This window comes from Anarrhichthys ocellatus, unplaced genomic scaffold, assembly GCF_004355925.1.
Source record: "Anarrhichthys ocellatus isolate YVR2014 unplaced genomic scaffold, GSC_Weel_1.0 scaffold20, whole genome shotgun sequence".
NCBI classification, from domain to species: domain Eukaryota; kingdom Metazoa; phylum Chordata; class Actinopteri; order Perciformes; family Anarhichadidae; genus Anarrhichthys; species Anarrhichthys ocellatus.
In genome coordinates this window covers 1,935,187-1,945,018 of record NW_022280050.1, presented here as the reverse complement: position 1 = coordinate 1,945,018, position 9,832 = coordinate 1,935,187, and the positions used below count along the sequence as shown (strand labels likewise).

General features: G+C 39.7%; 2 protein-coding genes across 3 annotated transcripts in view; both read right to left on the bottom strand.

Annotated features, from left to right (window-relative positions):
- The window catches only part of agpat3 (1-acylglycerol-3-phosphate O-acyltransferase 3), a 13,801-nt gene extending 11,714 nt beyond the window's left edge, over positions 1–2,087 (bottom strand). Inside the window, exon 1 of one of the 2 annotated variants that reach the window (XM_031858445.1) lies at positions 1,855–2,087. The gene's annotated coding sequence lies outside the window, so the exon portion shown is untranslated. Of the gene's footprint in view, positions 1–1,581; positions 1,828–1,854 lie in introns of those variants that run through there. The other variant, XM_031858446.1, reaches the window with a different exon arrangement.
- Positions 2,088–3,488: 1,401 nt separating this feature from the next.
- Positions 3,489–9,832, bottom strand: part of LOC116389777 (pyridoxal kinase-like) — a 7,854-nt gene continuing 1,510 nt past the window's right edge. Inside the window, exons 2-11 of the mRNA XM_031858728.1 lie at positions 9,574–9,628; positions 7,018–7,122; positions 6,600–6,683; positions 6,136–6,170; positions 5,802–5,887; positions 5,560–5,605; positions 5,357–5,468; positions 5,118–5,254; positions 4,975–5,041; positions 3,489–4,556 (exon numbers count right to left, since the gene is read on the bottom strand). Of these exons, the coding sequence (XP_031714588.1) occupies positions 4,429–4,556; positions 4,975–5,041; positions 5,118–5,254; positions 5,357–5,468; positions 5,560–5,605; positions 5,802–5,887; positions 6,136–6,170; positions 6,600–6,683; positions 7,018–7,122; positions 9,574–9,628 (855 nt within the window). The 3' untranslated portion in view covers positions 3,489–4,428. The remainder of the gene's footprint in view (positions 4,557–4,974; positions 5,042–5,117; positions 5,255–5,356; positions 5,469–5,559; positions 5,606–5,801; positions 5,888–6,135; positions 6,171–6,599; positions 6,684–7,017; positions 7,123–9,573; positions 9,629–9,832) is intronic.

Below are 9,832 nucleotides of genomic sequence, written 5' to 3'. Positions count from 1 at the left end.
GTTAATGGGTGAAATCAACTGCTGGAGTATGAACACCGAGTTGAGTGTGGACATTTAAAGTTACTTTGCAGCCACGAAAATGATTGCAAGGTTAGAACTAAACACTGCTAGTGTGGGATTAGCTTAGGCGTATCCACACATGTACGTCTCAAAGTCCTTCAGGGCAATACTTGATTAGCTGATAAAGAGTTCACTTTACTTCGTGCCAACGTGTCCTCAGACTTTGAAGCAACCGTTTTGAAGTAGATGCTTCAATTTGGCCACTATTGCAACACATGCAAGTGTTATATATAGTACATGACTTCTGTTCACACTTAGGTTTAAGAGGCCACAAATGTTGTAAGACATTGTAATTAGACCGCTGGATATTTAGGCTTATGCAGAGTCCTGTCCCCTGCATCAACAGACTTCTAAAATGCTGTGGACTGTGAAGGGATAATCAAAATGAAATAAACTTGACTGTGCTATACGTTTACAAGAAACTGAGCAAGCGATAAAGACTTGTGTGCACATAACTTCAAATAAGAAGTCAATGACTTCTGCAACGTATAGATGTCTGCAGATTTTTAAAATCATAGTCATACGTAATGTTTTTTTTACAGGTTTTATCTGATTAATTGAGCACTGGCTAGTGGGATAAAAATGTTATGACCACCAGTACTGGAAAGATTAGACAGTCAAAGGGTCGATTCTCTCAACAGAAAATGAACAGATTGCAATTTAGATAAGTAGCCATTTGTCATAGTCATTCATCAGATTACCGAAAAATGATACACACGCCTTACAAATTAACTATTCATTTATAACAATCATTCGCATAGCCACACACTAAAGCAGTCCACGCGTCTCTGTCAAGTTGTGTTGCATGCAGCGTGGAACCAATGAGTAAATGTACATATTACCATTAAATATTCATAACATGACAAATGCTGCATCAATGGACTAACCATAGAAGTGTAATTTAACTAGGCGCTAGAGTAGTGTGACAACACAGCTGCCTTTTATGATCCTAGTAGCATCATTTAAACCCCAAAATAAACGGTAACATTACTTGCCGGTCACACACACACACACACACACACACACACACACGTTGATTAAAGTTAAGGTTAAAGTTGAACTGGTGAGAGAGTCGCAGACTGGACTGGACTGAACTCCAGTAACCTTACATCTGATGTTGTGGTTCGACCTCGTTACGCAGGTCAAACCCCAACATGACGTACAGCAATGGGCACAATGTCAAGTGTCATGGTGTGTTCTTTTAAAACGATATTTTGTTATCTGCGTTACTCCGACATGTCACACTGTGTGCCAATTCCGTCCACAAACGTGTTTCGTCTTAGTTGTGCTGCTCTTTGGCCCCCGAAATAAAATGCACTAGTGCAGCAAGGCTAGCTTAAAAAACAAAAGAGAAGAAGAAGCTAAATTAAACTAGCCAGCATGTCCCTTCTGTCCAACCAACACATGTTATGACTACGGCCGTACATTAAGCTAGCTGCGCGGTGGAGTCAAAGTTGCTAAAACACAGATCAAGCCACGTCTTTACATCTTAAAATAAAATAATCCGGTCCGTGAAGTTACCGCTAGCTGACAGAGAGAAGCCTTCAGCTGACGTTAGTGTGCAGCACAAGGACGGAAGTGCGCTGCTAACGGGCTAGCATGCTACATTAACACATTCAGGGTAGCTAAAGTATCATGTATATTTTGGGAGGATTATGCAGACGAATATTTAGACATGCCATAGCTAATGAGAGCAAACATTCATATACATTATCCGCCATTAGACAAGTGACCTGTGTCACTTTATGCTATGCTAGCAGTCAGTGTCAGTAACGGTACTCTGTAACGGCTTACCTGGGAATTATTCACTTGGGAGTCGGTCGATTTTCTTGTACTTTTTTCGTTGCTTCCTTGGCTTCAGGTGCGTAAAAATAACTCGGTTGTAAAGAGTTCTTCTTACCTAGGAGGTTTTCCTCAAACGCAATAAAAAACGACTTAAGGTTAATGCGATTTGCAAGAGCGCTATTGTTTGTCTGTCAAAACCCCACGTTTCCTCAAAGCCCATCTGAAGCTGGCTGCATGTCCTACATCCGGTCCGGCCCCCTATTTATCTTCACAATTAAATTAAATACGCAATCTTTTTTTTTTAAATAACGGGCCTATGCAACCCAATATAGACCAGTTCAAGAACAGGTAAAATCAGTTGCATAGTACAAGTATATTTAGTGAAATGACCTGTGTATTTTTCTTGTATATTACTGATTACATCAGTTTATAGATCAGGCTATTGCTTGAACAATTGAAAATGTATTGCATGTTTAAATTCGATGTTATCAGTATTCCTTCGTCTCAGAAAGATAAATTTAAACTCCAGTATCCAAAACATAAAGAAATATTGCAACATCTTAAACATGATAGCCTAAATTGGATATATAGGATTTTGACGGTGCATGTGTAATACTGCATAAGGAATTCACTTTTTACCAGATATTTTACCAACAAATTTCAATCTTACACAGCCAATAATGTGTCACTAGTCATATTATTCCCTGCATAGATGTGCATGTCTGATCAACTTCAGACCTCTTTAGCCCTCTGCTGGTGTTTTTGCACAGCTGCAATAAACATTGGAAGGGAAAGTCATAATGTCTCAAACATGAACCAGTCACGACAACAAATTCATCCTTTCACTTTCACAACGAAACTGGGAGTTTATCGTTCACTTTACATTGTAGATAATGCACACACATAATGCGTCCTTCTAAATGTGCTTACTGTATTCAGGTTGCAGTTGAGCAGACATAATGGCCTGCCCGGTTATTTGGGTTAATGCTGGCTATTCATACTGTGGGGTGGATTAGTGCTGACAACACAGAGCGTCAGCTGGCCCTAATCACACAATATAATAAGCACCTGGGAGCTGACTTGTTTGCCTTTCGTCTTTGTGTCTTGCTATTATTTCCTTACCCTTTCAAATTAAAGCACCTAATCTGATTTCTCCTTTCATCCTTTACATGAAGATCAAATGCAATCATATCAGTTTTAAATAGATCATTAGCATGTATTTTAAACAACTTTTTAAATGACACTTTAGACTTTTTTCTTCAGTAAAAGTTAGTCATAATGTAAGTTTAAATGTATCAAAGTATTCAAGTGAACAACATGTCACTTTACATCTCTGTTGTGTATATTTTTACAAATAGCATGTTTATTTTCTTTTGATCCGAGACATTCCCTCTCATCATTACCCATATTCAACCTGAACTTCATTTGGGAATTATAGGTCGTGTTTAGTATTTATGAAAGGAATAAAAAGTTATTTTTCAAATTCCCTCCCTCATGTGAACACCTTGTAGAAAAGTGTCTTTAATGTGCTTTTACCCAGTTAATAGATTAAAACCATATCAGGTAAAATAAATATCACATGCTTGGGTGACTCATCTTGAAAACTAGTAATAAATAATAAATAAATAAAATCAAAACACAGCTTCAGTAAAATATGAATAATTTATTTCTGTTGTTATATTGCTGTTTCTTCTGTCAGAGCAGCAGCTCAAGGCTTGGCACTTAACTTTCCAACATGTGCGAGGATCAATTATTACATCGGTACATGAAAACATTCACCAACGTATTTCTTCTTACCCCCCATTAAGGCTATTATACAGCATGGTCTCTCATACCGACTCTTTTGTTGAGATATGACAACAGTCAAAGAAGAAAACAATGATTGTTAGGAAATATATTAAAGATTATCTGTGCAAATACCTCAATTTGAGATGCTTAAGACATGGATCTAACATGTTATACATCTGCTAGTTCAAGACATCAAAATTAAAAAAGGTGAAAAACATTTCCAGAAAGTTGATTAAAAGAACAATTTTAGACATCAACTATTCTCATGATTATCATTAAGATACAATTGAAGTGAAACTGTATAGACTACATATTAACTGCATCCTACTGCACGTAGAAGGTTTAACACTTTACCTAAAATGCATGATAAACTATGCCTTGTGACTAGTCCTTATTTACGATCATAGCCAAAGCAAGTAGAGGCATGGCCATGCATCTATTTATGAGTTGTTTAATGGCAAGAAATGATGTTCACCATGTTGAGGATTGAAGTACACTTAAATTATCTTTAAACCTAAACATAGTTGGCTAATGGTGTTTTTCTTCTTCTTTTGAATGGTAGATGTCTACACAGACCATAGTACAGACGCATATGGCAGTGATTCCAGTATGTTTGTGAGCAGAATGTACATACAACACATCCTGCTGACAGCGCTCATGAAAACATTTGTACTCCCTCAGAGTTTCTGTAAGGCAGAGACACGAGACAAATCCTACACGTGTCTGGCGGCCCGCCCAGATTCAAAGTCGATTTGTACCAGCGAGATGTCAATGTCCAGGGTAACGTTACGATCTTCAGCGTGAAGACTTTTGTAAAAGCGTAGCTTCCACTATAACGGCAGGATTCTCAATGTCCGCTTTGCTCTGAACCATCCTCAGCTCCAGTTGTGCAGGACTGGGCCTTTTCCCAGGGCCGGCCATCTCTGAAAGACAAAGTTTAGGACTTGGGGTTACGAGTCAGCCTAGCAGAGACAAGCAGTCATTCTTGTCTCAGTGAATGACTTCAGGCTGTTAATCCTCTTGTGGCTTTTTACATGCAGTGATAAGATTGTGTGTCTCCGTTTACATATAATCAACTTTTACTCAATACCTAATGATAGCAAAACCAAATCTGTGAGATTACAAACTATGCAGAGTGATGAAATCAAGGTGTGCTTCTCAACAATTTTTAAAAGTGGCCTCTACATAATGTACACTACTGATTGACATATTACTACTGATTGTGTAAATATAGATCTAAAAGAAGACACACTGTGTTCCTTTGTGTCCAGTATACGACTTCAAGATAAAAGCGGAGAGTCCGAATGACAAACCGAAGCCATAAACACACACGATCCCTACCATTGGCATGAGTCATGGTCCTCTTAATGACATGGTGCAGGACGGAAACAGTCTTCTCACAGGCAGCCTGTGAAAAACAGAAGGAAGACACAAGGTTACAAGCACATTGGGATTCATTTAAGCAGTGTAAGTGTGCCACTGACCTTCAGGTCTTTAGGATGATGGTGAGTCCAGGCTAGCAACATGGCAGCAAACAGGTCTCCTGTCCCCACAAACACAGCATCCACTTTGGGGATGTCCATGCAGATTTTCTGAATGGTTTTGGTCCCATCTGCTTTCACTACAGCGAGGACACGTCCAAATAAAGAGTAAAATCCCAAAATGTCTTAAAAAGTGCAGAAAGTAGACGTTCTGTCTGGAGGAAGTTGTTCCGGTACTTTACCTATGTTTTGGCTCCCGAGGGCCACCAGGAACTGGTCCCCACGTCTCGAGGGCAGGTCTGTGCTCGTGAGGACCACGGTCTCTGGACCCATTTTATGAAGCAGGTCCATCACCTGGAGAGTAGGAGGGGTCACATTATAGCTTTCTTACTTTTTGGTGTCACAACCTAAACGCAGCACAGTGAGGAATATGTTTGATACTCACCTCAACAGCATCTTCCTCTGTGGTGATTTTCCTCCCAGTTAACAGCCTGTGTAATACAGAGCAGTGGTTACAAATGTACCAATCAGGTATTTACCTGCATTGAATAATGAACAAACGACTCATCTAATATTCCTCCATATTAAATAATATTGCCATATTAGTATCATCCCCTAATTCAAGCTAGCTTCTATGTAGCATAGTGTAATATTGGCTTTGTTTATGATGACTGGAAGTGAACTCACTCTGCTTCAAACTGGTTGGGGGTGAGGATATCGGCCAAAGGCACTACTTTGTCCCTGTAGACTGGCAGCAGATACTCTGGAACGTACTGAAACAGACAAAAACAGGTTTTCCGTGCAGTTATAAACCTCCTGACAAGTGACACCAACTATTTCAAAATTATGGATTTCCAAAAGTGAAAGCAAATAATTACAATATGAATAAAATGGCCACAAATGGTTGTATATACAGATTTCTTTGAAAGTTAACTTTCAGGTACACAGATAGTACAAAGTACAGTTCATCAGGTGTGTCGTTTAAAAAAAGAAAAAGGAGAATTCACAGTAAGATGCTTACCATAGCCCCGTGGTCTCCCATAACAGGATCACAAACTGTGGAAAAGAAGACTTCAAATTAAGCTTTGGACTCTATTAAGAACAAAGGTTACACTCTGTTAGGGCTGTAGCTAATGAGTATATGATCGATAAACTCTTTGGTCTGTAACATGTCCTAAAATAATAAAAAAGTGCCCATCAGAATTTCCTTAGTGTGGCCAACTGTTTGAAGTGTTATAATTTAGAGCGTCATAAGATTTGATAATCAACATGAATGCTGTTTACCTCCCTGCCTGAGGGCGGTGCTGTTTACATTGTGTCTGTGTTTCTGATCTGTTGAGTGATTGGCTTGCTTGAAACAATGACGGATTATCAAAATGTTTAGACTTTAGTACTATCACTTTTCTGTCCATCCACCGATCGCTTCAACTAACCAGTATTGGTTATAGAAATGTGAACAATGTTTAAAAAAAAAATTATTCTGACCATATACCAGGCTGGGATTGGCCTTCTTCAGCTCCTGAATGATGTCAACCACCATTTCCAGGAAGGACGTGTCTCTGCTGTACCCTTGGAGGTGAAAAAGTGTGAAGAAGAGAAACTAAGTCTGTTTTACTTTGCTGTTCTCTCTCCAAGTACTCCAACTACTATTCAAAGTGTATCAATCCCTTCTATGGCAGCCCATATGGTCAAATCTAATACAGCAAGGTACACTGGTGTTTGCGCATCAATAACTTGAGGGGAAGTTGTGCCCCTTCACTCCAAGTGCCGTACCACATTGAGGCTTCCTGAGGCTGCTGTTGAAGGATGATTTAGTATTTCTTCTAGCAAAGAGCAAAACAAAGCTGTAGCTGCTGAGGAGCCACGTTTCTTTACTCTACAGTCACACACTGCTTGGACTCACCTGTGAGGATGTAGTCGTAGCGGTTCACGTTATTGAGCTTAATGCCCTCATACAGTTCATTTAGCTCTTCTGCTGTCAGTACTTGCCCTTTCCAATGGGCGTAGCCTAGGATTCAAGAGGGAGAGCAGAGGTTCAAAATGACTTGACATTTTAAAGATACAAATGTGTGGTTGGAAGACTCTTTGAGGATCCATGGAGACCATGACACACAGTTAAATCAAGACAAACAGTGCAATATTATATCAACCCTGCTGTGAATCAATCCGACGTGTTTTTCTCGTCCCCTCCCCCAGCTGAGGTTCCTCTACTCCGTGCAGAGTCCGGGGGGCGACACAGGGGCCTCCACATTGACTGAATGGGATGCCTGTATCCTGGCTGCCAGCTTCCCCCTTTCTTTGTCCCTCCTTCTCCGCTGACCTAGAATAAACCCCCCAAAAGCTGTTCTGACTGCAAATGATTGGCCAGGGAATGGACACAAACACACTTTGGTGTATTCTTCATACTGTTCACACGGAGCCCGAACCTGACCCTGAGCCAGCGAGAGAGCACCTCCTGCAGTGAGGGCTTAGCAGAAAGCTTGAGGCAAAGTAGAGGCACGCGGAGGGGAACTTGTGTATTAATGCCTCCAATGAAAGTGAACATTTCTAAATATTCATTGGAAGTAGGATTAGAAGTAGGATTACAGTCTACGCAGTTATGTAATTTACTCCACATGCTTAACACCGACTAGTTTCCTCCTCTCGCAGAAGAGCAGATGTTTGTACTGATTATATATATTGGGGCAAATGTTACCCACCCCTGTGGCGAAAGCACATTCTTTGGCACGTGGACCCCAGATTATTGTTGTGGAAATAAGTGTATTTCCTTGTGAGGAGTGAAATAAAGAGATGAATTCAAGTAAATACACCTTTGTTCTATTTATTTAACCAGAGCATTTAATAGAGTAATAATTCTCAAATGGGGATGGGGACACACACACACACACACACACACACGATGTAGAATCGACGAAAAGAGAAAATACGTATACAGATAGTTAGTTCTCTGCAGCAGGTCTGTTGGTGTGTAACAAGAGCGCTGAAAGTTGAAGGACGAACTCTCTTGTGAGAAAAGCTCACAGTTAGCAGGAGAAGAAAGGGGATTAAAATATCTTCTCAGAAATGGACCGTCAGGACAGAGAGCAGCAGGTGCAACATTAGTGACAGCTGAGAGTTAAGAAAAACAAGTCCTTTGTTAGACTATGAACGTGCAAAAGGCCTCAGGCAACATGGCGTCAGGATGCACAGGGTTTGCACAAGCATTTCTTTCACATTTTTCATTAACATAAAAGTTATGATCCTATCCTTTCTGCGGGTGTTTCGGCCAACAAGTTTTGTTTTCATGTTGTCCTTAATGACTATTACAGCTTTATATAGTCTGCTTTACTATGACCAGTAGTTTATGGTGGCTAACTTCAGATATTACTGAGTCGGTTTGCTGCTTACAGCCCAATTTCACGTGCTCTCAGTCTGGTCACCTAATGACAGTGTCTTGGTTTAGAAGCAACCGATTGCAGAGAATCTTGGGAAATGTAGTGAGGGAAATCCAACGTTACAATCCAGTAACTGATACTTGTGGCCACTGATCAGCAAAGGTTACACGACCTTCCTTCCTGTTTAGATATTTTCAAATAAGACACCTGATTAATTCTACCCAGGAATGCCTTAAACAACCATCTTATCTCAAAACTTGATTCTATGTTGCACATTAAAAATAATGAATTTAGATGTTTGGACACATTTAGAAAGTATTTGAAAAAGAAACTAACTAAAATGTTTGCTACAAAGACCTACAGTAATACGTAGAATATGTGTATGCATGTATAAAGTATGTGTTACCCATTTATGGACTCCATAAGCATGCTTTTTTCCTTGTTTGGAAGGTTAATTGTAGATGTAAGTCTTTAATAAACTAGATTTAAGGAAGAAAGAAAAGGTAGGCTACATTAATTAAAGCCCAACTGTGCAGAATTTATATGTGATTGCTGCATCTTTTTGATTTGAACAGCTGACTTTGCATCAATTGATCTTTAAAAGTTGAACTAATACAGCCTACAATAGAGTATTCATACAAGATAGCATACTCCCACAGATATATACCCAATGTAAAGTTAACTGAAAAGGAAGATTAACGAATCAGAGAAAAAATACTTTGTAGAAAACATTAACTACAAAGATTATATTTCACTGAGTCAGCTAAACCATGCATGCAGAGCTCATCCAAAGGGTTTATTCTAGCAGGCAGAGAGACAGAGCTTTGGGCAGTGATTAACTCTGTCCACCACACCTCTGTGTGCTCAGGGTCAAAGGCTACACAAAGATCCTCTCAGGTACTGTGTGACACCACGTGGGTCACAACGTCATTACCAATCCGTGCACTACACCAGTAATACCAAAAACTCATAGCTTCATATTTGAATAAAAAGATGAGGGGGTCAAGTTGTTAAGAAAGTGGAAAATGACTCACTATAAATTTGTGAAACTGAATAAAAAGCACTTTTAAAAGCACTCAGCCAACCTGTGTGATTGGAGAACTGCACAGAGTTGATCGAGTCCACTTCAAAGCCCAGCACCTGAGAAATTAAGCAGCTGTTAAAATAGAAAACAATAACGTTTACAGCACCAGGTGTTACAGGGACTTCTGAACTTCACTGTACTGTGAGAACAGCATGGAGATTCACTATGAGAGCTGTTCAGTGACAAAACCACAGATTCAGGGACGCTTCACACTGTCTTTTGTGGTGATTGAAAGGACTGAGGGCAGATTATGATTTTTT